General features: G+C 35.7%; 1 protein-coding gene across 3 annotated transcripts in view; it reads right to left on the bottom strand.

Annotated features, from left to right (window-relative positions):
- Window positions 1-15433, bottom strand: part of RABGAP1 (RAB GTPase activating protein 1) — a 153473-nt gene that overhangs the window by 116164 nt on the left and 21876 nt on the right. For 2 of the 3 annotated variants that reach the window (XR_013336093.1, XM_077768190.1), the window contains exons 2-7: window positions 12608-12842; window positions 11503-11707; window positions 7902-8076; window positions 7163-7320; window positions 715-825; window positions 30-96 (exon numbers count right to left, since the gene is read on the bottom strand). Coding sequence is in view for 2 of the 3 variants with exons in the window: in XM_077768190.1 (XP_077624316.1) it covers window positions 30-96; window positions 715-825; window positions 7163-7320; window positions 7902-8076; window positions 11503-11707; window positions 12608-12842 (951 nt within the window). In the remaining variant the exon portion in view is untranslated. The remainder of the gene's footprint in view (window positions 1-29; window positions 97-714; window positions 826-7162; window positions 7321-7901; window positions 8077-11502; window positions 11708-12607; window positions 12843-15433) is intronic. The other variant, XM_077768191.1, reaches the window with a different exon arrangement.

The raw sequence follows: 15433 nt of genomic DNA, 5'->3' as shown, positions 1-15433 counted from the left end.
AAAAAAAAAAAAAAAAAAATAATCCTTACCAGATCCAACAAGTGCATGTCACTATTTCGTACATCTTTTCCTGGGCTAAGGAGAAGACCAAAACACCTGCCAAAAAAAGAGAAGAGACATAAATTTGGGGGAAAAAAATAACACAAAGATGCTTACATTAGGTCACTTAAAATTCTTCTTGATGGATAAAAGGCACATTAAAATTATTAATGAATTACTACTGCCCAAATAATCTTTACTTCTTTAATTTACATAACAAATTCTGTTTGGCTTTTATTATCACATAGTTGAAGTCAGTTTATGAGCTGCAGATTTATGGGAGGTAATTCGAAGTGAATTAAGTATTCACTTCAATAACCAAAAGAATCCCCCAGAGAACAACACATTTTTCATATATATAAGAGAATATATATATATTCAAGGGTTGTTTTTTTTTTTTTACAGACACAGAGAGAGAACAGAGGAGAGGGGCGGGGAGGGAGAGAGAAAGAGAGAGAAAATCTTGACCAGGCTCCATGTTCAGCACAGAGCCTAGCATGGGGCTCAATCCCACGACCCTGGGATCATGACCTGAGCCAAACTCAACAGTTGGATGTTCAACCGACTGAGCCACCCAGGCACCCTGCAAATACATTTTTGAATACAGTATATGGTTACTCCACTAAATTTATAAAAATGAATTTATATTTAAGTTGAATTACTAAAAATGTTTACCTTTCAATGGCAAGTTCTTTATTAGTTGTTTGTTGCACATAGATGACTATCTTTTTATCAGTTCCTTGGCGAAGTTTAAAGCATTGTCTGTCCTTCTCTTTAGGAACAGCACTGTAGAACAACATGTTTCATTAATTTTGCGAAGTATTTTCTTATGACATATACTAGAACAACTTCTCTTGAATCTAAGATTCTTTTCTGTGCCTGGTTTTCAAGTCATAAAAGAAATTTAAAACTCCTCATCTGCCTCTTAATGTGAAAGTATTACCATTACTGTATATAATCCACTGAACAATTTACATAAGCTAGAAAAAACACTCTTATGCTCCCTAAAATGTGGCTTTAGTTTTTTAATTTCTGTTGCTGAAAAAATTAAGTTAGATATTTGCAAAGCACTTAGCATAGCATCTAGCACAGACACTCAAAAAAACATTAGTTTTCTTTCGTTTCAATTTAGACAGGTTTTTTTTTTTTTTTTTTTACAAATAATTAGTGCCTTATTTGTTTAAATATATAATAAAGAAAAATACCTAATTAGGGAGCTTCTGAATTTCAAAACAAGGTGCCTTCAAAAAATAACAAGAGATAAGGAAGATATGGCCAAAAAGTAAGCCATTGCCTAACACTTCCCTTAAGCAGTAATAACACTGTAAACCTGTGCAGTCATTATAAAAAATACTAATAATATAGTTAAACATTACCTTAAGAAAAAAATTGAAAATATTCTTAAAATTAGAGTTTACCAAAATAATCTCCTACTCTCCCACATACTACTTGCACTAGCTCCTTTGTTCTCAAAGGCAAACATCTGCCTATGGCAATCAGCCAATATGCAGCAAATATAAATTATGTTGTAGTGCTATACAATTTTTAAAAAATGGCAGCAGAGGGGCGCCTGGGTGGCTTAGTCGGTTAAGCGTCCGACTTTCGCTTAGGTCATGATCTCGCGGTTTGTGGGTTCGAGCCCCGCGTCGGGCTCTGTACTGACAGCCAGCTCAGAGCCTGGAGCCTGTTTCAGTCTGTGACTACCTCTCTCTCTGACCCTCCCCTGCTCACGCTGTCTCTCTCTCTCCTAGAAATAAATAAAAAACATTAAAAAAAATAAAAAAAAAAAATTTAAAAAAAAAAATGGCAGCAGAAGTATTAGAAGATACTAGAAAAGGCTACATGAGAGTTCTGAGTACCTACTCAGAAAAAAGTGGCTCTGAAGAAATAAAATTAGTTTGCAGACCATCTGCACTTACATAGTAACGAACTCAAAAACACTCCATGAAACTGAGATTAGAAAATCAAAGAATCTTAGCAAAAGAGTCTAGAAATGACAAACATCTGCAAAGAAAAACTCTATACCAAACTGTTAAATATTTGTAGCTGATAGAATTTTCATCTATAAGGATACAGACAGGTCTCAATTTTCAACTGATAGCAGATACACTAGTCTTTATGTTCTGTGCATGATGACATAGAAATAAATTTAATCTCATTTCTTGGCAATATTTAAAAAGACAAAAAATATAAAGTTGTCTCTGGTGTCCGAAGGCTGAAGTGCAAGGAAAAACTATATTAACAGTAAGCAGAGTGGAGACTGTTAAACAGTGAAAGTTCATTTCATTGCTGTCAGGGACTCTAGATTAGATTTCTTCCTTTTTTTTGTTTTTTTTTGTTTTGTTTTGTTTTTTTAATGTTTTATTTATTTCTAGGAGAGAGAGAGAGAGAAAGACAGTGTGAGCAGGGGAGGGTCAGAAAGAGAGGGAGACACAGAATCAGAAACAGGCTCCAGGCTCTGAGCTGGCAGTCAGCAACGAGCCCAACGCGGGGCTCGAACCCACGAACCGTGAGTTCATGACCCAAGCGAAAGTCGGACGCTTAACCGACTAAGCCACCCAGGCGCCCCTTTTTTGGTTTATTTTTGAGAGAGAGAAGGAGAGAGAGAGGGCGAGGGAGAGCAAGCACAAGCAAGGAGAGGGTACAGAGAGTCACAGAATCCAAAACAGGCTCTGAGCTGTCAGCTGGACGTGGGGCTCTAACTTGTGAACCTCAAGATCATGACCTGAGCCGAGTGAGTAGCTTAACTGACTGAGCCACCCAGGTGCCCCTGGACTGTATTTCTAGTACTGTCATTGTATCACTGAATGGATCCACCCAAATAATTTTACATTTACTTCCTACTGTACAAATTACAATACTGAGGTCCAGGTTTAATTTCTCTGGGTTTCTTTACCTATAAAACAAGAAAATATCAAATATTCAGCATATCTAATACAGTTATGTGGCACATTAAATAAGACCAAAAAGTGCTTTGAATGGTATAAATGAAAATGCTCCATTTTCCCAAGGGCTAAATTGAAAGTAGGTTTCTAATTTTAATTAATGTAAGAAGTATACATTATCAGGGACAAAAAGAAGAGCATTAATTCTTGCCACAGCACTTTATATTTATGTTACAGTATAACCACAATCTATATTGTGCTATGGTTACTTATACATGCTGTTATTTTTTGGATAGGTGCTAAAGAATATGAGTGCACCACTGCATTATGTTTTTAGTGAACTATAATTGACTTACGTTATATTAACTTGAGGTGTATAACATAATGTTTCAATACCTAATATTGTGAAATGCATCATATTTTAATCATGCTATTTCGGTCAACATTCACTTTCCACTTTTTAGTTTTGTTATTATAGTGTTATGTTATTATAGTGTTAAGGAGAGCAACCATGTTGATAATTTTCTCTGTACCTCAGTGATTATTTCTGTAGATAAATTCTGTAGATATTACAGAATCATTGGTTTAAAAAAACGCTTTTAGCAAGTTCAATCTGATAAAAACTTTTCAACAAGTCCATTATAATAAGGCTACACAATACTCTTTTCTACTATAAACTACAAATTCAATAAAATCATGTTAACAAAAAAAGAACAAAGTCCTAACAAATGCAAAGAGCAAAACAACCAACCAGGGATTTTCCATATAGCATTTCCTTGGTAGGAGGGTGAATTAATGGAACAGGAATGGCTGATTTACCTTGAACATGCCTGAGTTCAGAAGGAAGAAAACTATCCTAGTGCTTCTGAGAGAGCTTAGAAATTGTTTTTATTTGTAACTGAAATTTATAAACAGGATCTACATAAATATCTTTACTAATGAAAAAAATGAAGCTTAGAGAAAATTTTGTTCCTTAAAATGGAAAATAACTATTACAGAGTTCGTAGATTATAATCTCCACTTCCTAGGTTAGGTATGCATTCTGTGGGAAGCAGCACATCCCAGTGTTGCTGTGAGAACAGAAATACAGCTGATGTCAGAGCAGAGACCACAACAAAGTCTCATACTTCAGTGAACAAATCAAAGTTGAGGCTGCACTACACTAAACTTGCCACCAGATGGCAGGATAATTCAAAAAGTCTGCAGGGAGACCAAGAGTCATCAGTTGTTCAAACAAATGAACCAGCCATTGTGCTTTCTAACTTAAAAGCAAAATAGTAGAAATCATTCATATTTTGATGTAATTCCATTTTACCCATTTTATGAGGTAGTCAAGGAGGAAAAAGACTTTAATATCCAACTAACAATTATGATCCAGGAAGCACTCAGTGTGTGATACGGGTTATGTAGGGGGGGAAGAAAATCAATCATCTTGTGACCATAGTATTTTAAAGTTAGAAAGGACTTTTGAGTACAGCCACCTCATTTTATATATAAGGTAACTACTGCTAGGAGATATAAAGAAACTTAGAAAAGGTCACAGTGTTAACAGTAACAATAATTAAACTAAACCTAAGTTTTTACTTCTGTTCCAGAGTTCTTTTCACGCTCAAGAAGTATCACTTTACCTAAAAACCCAAGCCAGTTATTTCTGACCCAATCTACAAGGTTAAAACTTCAGACATACACACTTCATTTCTCCCCTTCCAATGTGTTCAGATAAACTATAATGGTAAAATTTGATTTCAACAGCCTTAAGATCTTTAGATTATTAAAACAAATTAACCAGCCAACAACTCCAAAACACCCAGCAAAACAAAAGCAGCTACAAATCCAGCAGGCTTAGCTTCTGTCATATTTCACATCACCTGTCAGCCAATTATTCTGAGTCTAAAAGAACATGGTAACAGGACATATTTTCTCCCATGAAAGAATTTTTTTAATAGCTTCAAAATTCTTCAAATATTGCCTCTGGAAAAGCGAAATTAAGAGAACAGTCTGATTTACAACTGCACCAAAAATAACAAAATACCTAAGAATAAACTTAACTAAAGAGGTGAAAGCCCTGTACTCTAAAGACAACACAAATAAATGGAAAGATATTCTATGCTCATGGACTGGGAGAACAAATTTTAACACATCTATATTGCCCGGAGCAATCTACAGATTTAATTCAGTCTCTACCAAAATACAAACATTTTTCACAGAACTAGAAAAATTAATCCTAAATTTTGTTTAGCATTACAACAGACTCTGAATAGCCAAAGCAATCTTGAAAAACAAAAACAAGGGGTGCCTGGGTGGCTCAGTTGGTTAAGCGTCTGCCTCTTGATTTCAGCTCAGGTCATGATCTCACGATTCCTGAAATCGAGCCCTGCTCAATCTACTTGGGATCTGCTTGGGACACTTTCTCTCTGCTCTGACCCCCCACTCACATGCGCGTGCTCTCGCTCTCCCAAAATAAACATTTAAAAAAAGGAAAAAGAACAAAAGTGAAGGTATCACAATCCCAGATTTCAAGATACACTATAAAGCTGTAGTAAGCAAAACAGTGTGGTACTGGCACAAAAACAGGCACATAGATCAATGAAACAGAATAGAGAGCCCAGAAATAAACCCACAATTATATGGTCAATTAATCTTTGACAAAGGAGGAATGAATATACAACGGGAAAAAGTCTCTTCAACAAATGGTGCTGGGAAAACTGGACAGCAACATGCAAAAGATTGAAACTGGACCACTTTCTTATACCATAAACAAAGTCAAAATGTATTAAAAATCTAAATGTGAGACCTAAAACCATAGAAATCCTAGATGAGAGCACAGGCAATAACTTCTCTGACATTGGTCATAGCAACATTTTTCTAGATGTCTCCTGAGGCAAGGGAAACAAAAGCAAAAACAAACTATTGGTACTATATCAAAATAAAAAGCTTCTGCACAGCAAAGGAAACAATCAACAAAACTAAAAGACAAACTCCTAAACTAGAGAAGATACTTGCAACTGACATATCCAATAAAGGGTTAGTATCCAAAATACATAAAGAACTTCAACAACTCAACACCCAAAAAACTAATAATACAATTTAAAAATAGGTAGAAGACATGAAAAAAAATGACATATAGATGGCCAAGAAACACATGACAAGATGCTCACCATAACTAATTGTCAGGGAAATGCAAATCAAAACCACAATGAGGTATCATCTCACACGTGTCAAAAAAGACAAGAAATAACAAGTGTTGGCGAGGATGTGGAGAAAAAGGGACACTTGTGAATGGTTTGTGGGAATGCAAACCAGTACATCCACTAAGGAAAACAGTATAGAGGTTCCTCAAAAAATTAAAAATCGAATTACCAATAATCCAGTAATTCCACTACTGAATATTTACACAAATACATACACAATATACACATACTCATTCCAGGGTATATTACTCAGCCAAAAAAAAAAAAACCAATGAATAGAAAGAAATCAGTCTTTCTCTGACTGACTTATTTCACTTAGCTTTATACACTCTAGATCCATCTATGTTGTTACAAATGGCAAGATCTCATTCTTTTTATGGCTGAGTACTATTCCATTATATATATACACATATATGTGTGTGTATGTATACATATATATCACCTCATATGTATGCATGTATGTATAACATTATATGTGTGTATATGTACATATATATCCACCACCTCTTCGTTATCCATTCACCTACTGATAAGACCCTTGGACTGCTTCCATAATTAGAGAAAGAAAAATACCATATGATTTCACTCCTATGTGGAATTTAAGAAACAAAACAAAGAAAAAAAAGCAACAAACAAAGATCAGACTCTTGACTATAGAGAACAAAACAACAGTGACCAAGAGGGGTGGTGGCTGGCAGCAGGGTGTGGGTGGAGACTGGGAATGGGTGAAATAGGTGAAGGGAATTAACCTATTGTGATGAGCACTGACAGGAACAGTAAACATAATTTTTGAATTTATATATTGTATATCTGAAACATAACACTGTTTATTAATTATACTGGAATTAAAATTTTTTTAAATTTAATAAAAAATCTTTCCTCTGCAAATGTGCCCATTTCTTCTTCTTTATCATTTACAATATAAAACACTCTACCTATAAAAGGAATCATTTTATACTATGAAGGTTATATAATGTGACATGCATGAACCACAAATGTTATAGCATTTTAATACACACTTTAAAAAAACAGAATAAAATACTCTACCTAAAATAGCCTTTACCATCATCTTCTTTTATTTCTAAAGACACAGAGAAGGTAAAGATGTCACTGTCAGGAGTTTGGGGTGCAGGAGTTGCTGAAAGTGGGGTCTGCTTGGCAGAACGGCGGAAGGCAGTGGCAAAACTGTAAAGTATCCGGCTTACCTACAACAGATGTATTAGAAAATGGGCAGTGATCACAATAAAATACTCTTATTAAAGCTGAAGGTTATCTACTTTGTGTATGTGTGGGGAGGAGGAGTAACTCATCTTTCCCCCATTGATTTCTTTTGCTAAGTTATCTTAACTTGTTAGGCCTAGAAAGCAAATAACACTTAAAATGGCCAGAGAAGGGGTTTTAAAAAAGAAACGATTGTAAACAAGAGAAATTCAACTGAAAAATAATTTTCTAAATTATTAGAGACGACCTGAATATCTTTATTATAAAAATAATCCTACAAGTTAACTTTAAAAGAACAGTTTGGAAATGTGTCACTGCTAAAACCAAGATGCCTATTTAAGCCAATCAAGAAGCAGCCCTGGTCTCTGACACTCTCAGCAAGAAGCTTATGGTTCCCCAAACTTCTAGTTTCTTTATATTTCAGCCAATCAGGCTGGAACAAATAAAACATTAGAAGAAAATTTCATCTGGCTTTTAAGTGACCATAATAAACAATACAATAACGTCAACATAGTGAGGGTCCAGGTGAAGTTCATTTGCAGACAGTGTTCTGGTAAGGACTTACAGCTTCTTGTATTTCACACCGGAAGACATGTATTCTGAAGAGCTCTGCATTGTAATGACTTTCAGTGAAAGCGAAACAGTCACTCTCAGGAGTTCCATCATGTCCTCTGACACAGAACAGGATTTTGTAGATAGGGTAGTTTGCTATTTCAGTGTTTGTCTGAGGATCTAAGAGTCTGTTTGGGGGAAAAAAAGATATAAAGATCTTATAGGGATTATGGGCTATTTTTACTGTATCCATATCATGATTCAAGACTCAACTTTCTAAGATCATATAAACCATTTTTGTATTCTAATCATATTAATTTTAAGTCTTGATAAATAAAGTCATATGTGGACTACTGAAGTTATTAATTACATAATTCCATGGTACTAAAACCTATATACTCTTATACATTAGAGAAGCAATCAGAAAGATATAAACAGTAAGTACATGTTTCTCATATACTCTGTACCTAAATAAAGATTTTATCAATGGGTAAATCAGATTACCAAAATGAATCATTAAAGCTGTACATCTCATTACCTCCTAAAAAATGACTTAGTCTTGCTTTATCATTTAAAATAAATAGGGGTGCCTGGGTGGCTCAGTCGGTTGAGCAACCAACTTCGGCTCAGGTTATGATCTCACGTTTTGGGAGTCTGAGTCCCACGTTGGGCTCTCTGCTGACAGCTCAGAGCCTGAAGCCTGCTTCAGATTCTGTGTCTTCTCCCCTGCCCACCCTCCCCACCCACGCTCTGTCTCTATCTTTCTCTCAAAAATAAATAAATAAAATAAAAATTAAAAACCTGGAGCCACTGAGTGGCTCAGTCAGTCAAACGTTCAACTGTGGCTCAGGTCATGATCTTGTGGTCCTTGAGTTCAAGCCTCATGTCGGACTCTGTGTTGACAGCTCAGAGCCTGAAGCCTGCTTATGATTCTGTGTGTCTCTCTCTCTCTGCTCCTCCCCTGCTCGCTCTCTCTCTTCCTCTCTGTCTCTCAAAAATAAATGAACATTAAAAAAATTTTTTTTTAAAGAATAAAAAACTGGGGCGCCTGCATGGCTCAGTTGGTTAAGCGATCGACTTCAGCTCAGGTCATGATTTCATGGTTCTGGGATTCAATAGCCACATATCATGCTCTGTGTGACAGCTCAGATTCTGTGTCACCTTTGGATTCTGTGTCTCCCTTTCTTTGCCTCTCCCCTGCTCACACTCCATCTCCCTCTCTCTCAAAAATAAACATTAAAAAGGAATAAAAACATGTGCTGGGGTTACTGCCTGGGTAGTTCAGAGGGTTAGGTGTCCAACTCTTGGGTTTCAGTTCAGGTCAAGATCTCAAGGTTTTTTGAGTGCAAGCCCTATGTCAGGTTCTGCACTGACAGTACGTAGCCTGCTTGGGATTCTCTCTCTTTGACCCTCCTCCACTTGTGCCACCTGTCTCTCTCAAAATAAATAAATAAACTTAAAAAAAAAAAAAAAAACCGATGTGCTTTCTCATAACAAAACACGTTCTTCCGATTCATGGCAAATAAGAGAGACTACAAAACGTTAATACCTACAAAAAGATAGTATCTATGAAAAAATTACTAGAATCAAAGGATGTTGCTATGAAAATCAAAGATGTGTCATTCATTCAAAAAATGTACTGGTTCAACAAATACTTCTGTGATACATACAACATTCCAGGCTCTGCCTTGGACAGTGAGGACACAAATATGAACGGAATGAAAAGAAACTGCAATTTCACCACTGAATAGGCAGGGCCATGGATGGAGAAACCCCAGGGGTCCCTGTGTGTAATAGAAACACATAGGAAGGAAACCCAATTCACATTCAAAGGCACTTTGATAAGATGAAAACTTTGAAAACATAGGACAAGAGAAATTGATTTTGCATATTTATAGAATTAAAATATATCAGAACAAAGTATAACTTCAGTTGGGCAATGACTACTGAGAAGCATACGGAAATGAGAGCTGAAGAAATTCTATTGAAAGTTTCACAGACATTTAAAAAAAAAAGTTCCATGGGGCGCCTGGGTGGCTTAGTCGGTTAAGCGTCCGACTTTCGCTTAGGTCATGATCTCGCGGTTCGTGGGTTCGAGCCCCGCGTCGGGCTCTGTGCTGACTGCCAGCTCAGAGCCTGGAGCCTGTTTCTGATTCTGTGTCTCCCTCTCTCTCTGACCCTCCCCTGCTCACGCTGTCTCTCTCTCCTAGAAATAAATTAAAAAAACATTAAAAAAAAAAAAAGTTCCACATTAATAAAAACAAATAAAAGTAGGATTTGTGAGTCTATGTGCAATGGTTCTTTAAAAACTCAAAAGAAAAATGACACACGCAAATGAATGGAATATTAAATATTAAGTAAAGTAACTTACTAGTATCCACACATAGGTACAACTCTACTACAACTTTACATAGGTAAAACCCCAAATGCTTCCGGGGGCACAGAAACAGACAGTCTCATACAATGCTGATAAAAATACAAAACACTTCAATATTTCTAGATGGCTATTTGACATTGTATCAAAAACAATGAAAATGGGGAAAACTTTGACTCAGTAGGTCTACTTCTAGAAATTTATCCTAAGGAAATTTCAAACATGCAAATATTTAGCTCAAACATAACTACTTATAGGAAAATTATAGGTAAAGCACTTATGTACACATTTAATAAAAGCTTAATATTAGCCATTATTAGAACTTTTTTATTTAAAAAAACACTAACACATATAATATAAAAGACTGGTTGTTGGGTTTTTTTTTTTTTTTAAGATTAGATTTTTTTTTAAGCAATCTCTACACCCAATGTAGGGCTCAAACTCACAATCCCAAGATCAAGAGTTCCACACTCCACCGACTAAGACAGATAGGTGCTCCAAAGACTGGTTATTTCTAAATAATGTATCATATACTATCACAAATTAAAATTTTTAATTGTATTTATTGATATGGAAAGAGATTCATGACATAAAACTAATCGAAGAAAGGGGCGCTGGGGTGGCTCAGTTGGTTAAGTGTTCAAATTTGGCTCAGGTCATGATCTTGTGGTCTGTGACTCTGAACCCTGCATCAGGCTCTGTGCTGACAGCTCAGAGCCTGGAGCCTGCTCCTGATTCTGTTTCTCCCTCTGTCTCTGCCTCTCCCCAGCTCACGCTTTGTCTCTCTCTCTCAAAAATAATTAAATATTAAAAAATAAAATTTAAAAAAAGTTGATTCTGTTATTATTGATTCTAATATGTTCAGTTAGATTCAATATTAAACTTCATATTGAACTAATGTGTCAAGCTAATATTTGTATGATGAAACAGGGAAAATATAAATAAATTTGTTAGGCATACTTTCAGGTCAACATATTTCAATTATCCTCCAAACATTTAAATTTTTAATGTACTACACACAATTGGGGTGGGGAAAAGTATATAAAAAACTGTTCTAATGAGTGACTAACTTTCATAAGGATTACAATCCTTGGAAGACAAGATAACACAAGTGCCAGAAAAATGAAACACCACATGAATAAAATAATTAGGTATTTTGTTCATTACTATTTATTTCTAAATCTGTATAGGTCAGAAATCTGATCCAATGTTACAAAACACTTCAGGAAGCTGGTCTTACCTCACAGTTCCTTCAGATACATTCGGCACCGAGAGGGTTACATCTAATGAAATCTGACACTGGCTTCTTAAGATGGACATCATCCTTAAGGCTTCCACTTCACTCCTGGGAGCATTTACTGAGGCACAGCCTAAATAAGTTAGTTTGCTGAACACTACACTGTCCTCATCAGCCGCTGGTGTGAAAGGACTTGACCCTTCAGAATCTGAAAGAAATGTTAATAGAGGGTTACTCTCATTCTAATGTTTTGTTGACATGAATACCAAGTAAAAATCTACAGGTTACATTTAGGTTCTACAATAAGGTACTAATGAGATAATATGCCATTACCCTACAGTAAATGCCCAGTGAAGCCAGAAATTTCATATTAAAACCCTGTCACTAACATCAAAACTTTTAGAAATTGCTTTATTGTTAATCCCAAATTTAAAATGTGATCTGAGTTTGAATATGATTTATATTTCTGCCTCTTCTAATTTGTTTTGACTTTATAATTTATATTTAGGTAAAAAATAACATTTAGTATTTTATCACTCTGAAAAATCCTATCTCTGTCTTCTTTCTGATCTGCACTGCTTTATTTCTCTCATTCATCACCTTAGCCACTTTATTATGTTTTCTCAATGCCCCTGCTATCCCTTTCCCAATAAAGCTTTACAGTTTAAACACTCATTTCCCAATGAGACTTTATAACTGCCCTATCCTCCTTTGGGATGCCTTTTGCCCCCCTTTTTAAACCTGGCAACTACTCCCAAAGAGCTTTACAGGCCTGGGACATATTATCTCTTCCCCAAACATTATTCCTCCACATCACCAACACTGTACTCAAATTCCTTCTTTCTTGGAAAAATCTTGAAACAGTTTGAAATAAGACTACCTCAATGTCCTTTAACTACCGTTATAGCTTTCTTTGATGTAAATGATATACATTTAAAGGGAAATCAGAATGGTACATATACCTACCCCCCTTAAATCTAAAATCTGAAGATTCTAGAAAACACAGATAATGGTTTTTGCTTGCTCTGAATCAAACCCAGTATAGGGTGGACACTCACATATTAAAAACAATAACCTTCAGTTAAGCAAGCAATGCAGCAATCCTAACCTCCTTGTCCAGGTCTCACTGGCAAGCTCATCTCTGGTTTTTGGAGCCCTACTAATGGCACAGGGTTAATGGTGGATGAAGCTGAGAGTTGGTTAGAAAGAGGTCCATCTCCTTCGCCATCCAGTTGTGACCTTTCCACAAGTTCCTTGTCCCCTGGCTGGTCGTCCATTGGAGGATCCATCAGCACATCTGCTAGCTCTTTTTGCAGCTGCTGCTCACTTCCATTCCCTATAATCTAAGGGTCACAAATACATGCAATCAACAAAGTGAGAAAGAGAGGCCAGTACTAATTCAAATGGGTCTGCATTCTAGAGAAAAACGTCAGCATTTCTTTTGATACAAAGATATCTTATGAGTGTTTTTTAAAAACAGAATAAATCAAGATCTGCAATAAGAGCTGCAGCTGCTCTCTTAATTCATACAGTTCTTTATGGAAAAAGTATATAGTGAATTTGAGAGTAATGCCCAGAAGTGTTTGTGACAGTCTGAAAATGTTATTAGAAATGGGTAAGGGGCATTAAGGAAGGCACTTGTTGGGATGAGCACTGGGTATTACACGTAGGGAATGAATCACTGGATTCTACTTCTGAAATCATTATTGTACTATATGCTAACGAACTTGGATGTAAATTAAAAAATTTTTTAAATAAAATTATGGTGATAAAACAAAAGTTTTCTACAGTGTCCTCAACTAACAATGAAAATATTCATAATTTTATTTGAATACTGCATAGAAATACTGCTATTAAGAGGAGTATCTACAGGGGCTTCTCTTATCCTTAAGAAAATAGGGAAAATGTGTTCACTTGCAAAGTTATCATAGAAACAGACTTAGTAGGTAATAAATTTTCATATGTATTTTACCACTCCAACTATAAATAAGACTAAGGAAGACTTCTCTGATAGTAACAGTTTCTTAAAGTTCTGAGACACCTGAATAAAGCTTGTATACATAAAATGGGCCTGAGCAATTGAAGCACTCCATTTCAGTAATGTCATGTATTTATTTGTCTACAGTCATGATGGTTTATTATTAGTTGCTCAACAAGGAAGTGCAAAGTCAAGTGGAGACTGCCAAATGCTACGGAAAACCACAAGTGACAAAACCCAGCATTGTCACTAAATGTTTATTCAAGAAACCCTAAAAAATTTTAACAGAAGAATTAATTTAGGAAAAGTCATAGTCAAAAAAGGAGGCTGATTTAAGAGGCTTTCTGAAGACTAAACCTGACAAAAAGTTAAAACAGGTAGGGCTAGGAGATTGTTACGGAGAATAAGGTCTTCTCAGTAAAATCAACACAGAAGTTAGGAAGCAAAATGTCAATAATAACAGACACCTCTGGACTACCAAAGAACCCAGTTCAAACATTTCTTTATAAACCTATAAGCTTCAAGTTCTTTTGGTTATAAATTATAATTGAGAAACAGTCTTAAATCTTTTTTTGCTGACATTTTCCCAAGGAAATCTAACATACCAGTTAACTCTTGCCTTGGAAATAAGGGCCAGACAAGTGTTCAGCCTCTTGGCTTTGGTTACAATGTTTATTTCCATGAGCTTCACTTTATGTTTACAGTTGCTGCTAATGGGACTAAAAGTGGGTCAAGTAATTTTAATTCTTTGTTATGCCTGACCTTAGACATCCACAAGTGCAATCAAATTTCTTTTTTCAGAAGTTCTACTTTCAGAAGTTTTTAAGCCATTTGAAAAACAAACCACAGCTTAGTTCCAATTAGCCTCTTATTCTTGCAGAACTGAAGAAGAATTACTGTATCATTTGCAGTAAATAAAGGTCTACTTGATAGTCTGTTTTCCAATGGGAAAGAGAAAGAACATATAGAAGTAGGATAGTTGCAGCTTCCTAAACACAGATGGAGAAAAGATATTTGACTCCATGTTTAGGTAATTAGTAATTATAACTGGGGAAGCAATCACTAAAAGAGCAAACTAAATCAAAGAGAAGACATTATATTTTACATGTCATGAAGTACTGTTTTGTTCTTTGGTATACAGGGTAATTAAACTGAAGTTTTCTGCTGGATAGGCTGCCTACATTTTCATGTTATTTGCCAATAACAAATTTTACCTAACGTTGAAAGAAAACATGTTTATACGTTTGTATTTTGTGTTTCTACATGTTTACCTTGCATTCTTCTCTCATTTATAAAGTCTATAAAATTAGAACTGTGTTCCATTTCCTTAACTCTTCCTTAAGGATTGGAAAAAGAAATGTTCACATGCAAACATGCATTTAATGTTTATTATTACAAAGACAAAGAGAAATACAGCATGAGTAGGGGGAGGGGCAGAGAGAGGGAGACACAGAATCTGAAACAGGCTCCAGTCTCTGAGTTGTCAGCAAAGAGCCCGACGTGGGGCTTGAACCCACAAATTGTGAGATCATGACCTGAGCCGAATTGGGACGCTCAACCGACTGAGCCACCCAGGCGCCGCGCAAACATGCGATTTTTAAAAGCTGTTTAAAGACACCAATGCAACATATGCTTTGGATAATTAGGTCCAATATAGCACTCAGTAATATGTTAGATCATTTGTGAACTTTCAATCTAATTTCAAAATTGCTGTCTGTGACATTACAATATACATACTTAGGCCAATAAAGCTTCTTTTTTATTAAATTTTTTTTTATTAAGTAATCTCTATGCCCAACATGGGGCTTATCTCATGACCCTGATATCAAGAGTAGAATGCTCCACTGACTGAGTCAGCTCTGTCGTTTTCTTTTTAAAGACAGTCTTCCCTGGGTTTATCTGGGAAATAATTCAGCAATGCCTTCCAAGGTTCTCAAATTCTGGCATGCATCAGAA

This window comes from Crocuta crocuta, unplaced genomic scaffold (genome assembly GCF_008692635.1).
Source record: "Crocuta crocuta isolate KB4526 unplaced genomic scaffold, BGI_CrCroc_1.0 scaffold35, whole genome shotgun sequence".
NCBI classification, from domain to species: Eukaryota; Metazoa; Chordata; class Mammalia; order Carnivora; family Hyaenidae; genus Crocuta; species Crocuta crocuta.
Note: the sequence above shows the minus strand (reverse complement) of the source record. Positions and strands in the feature narration are given on the sequence as shown.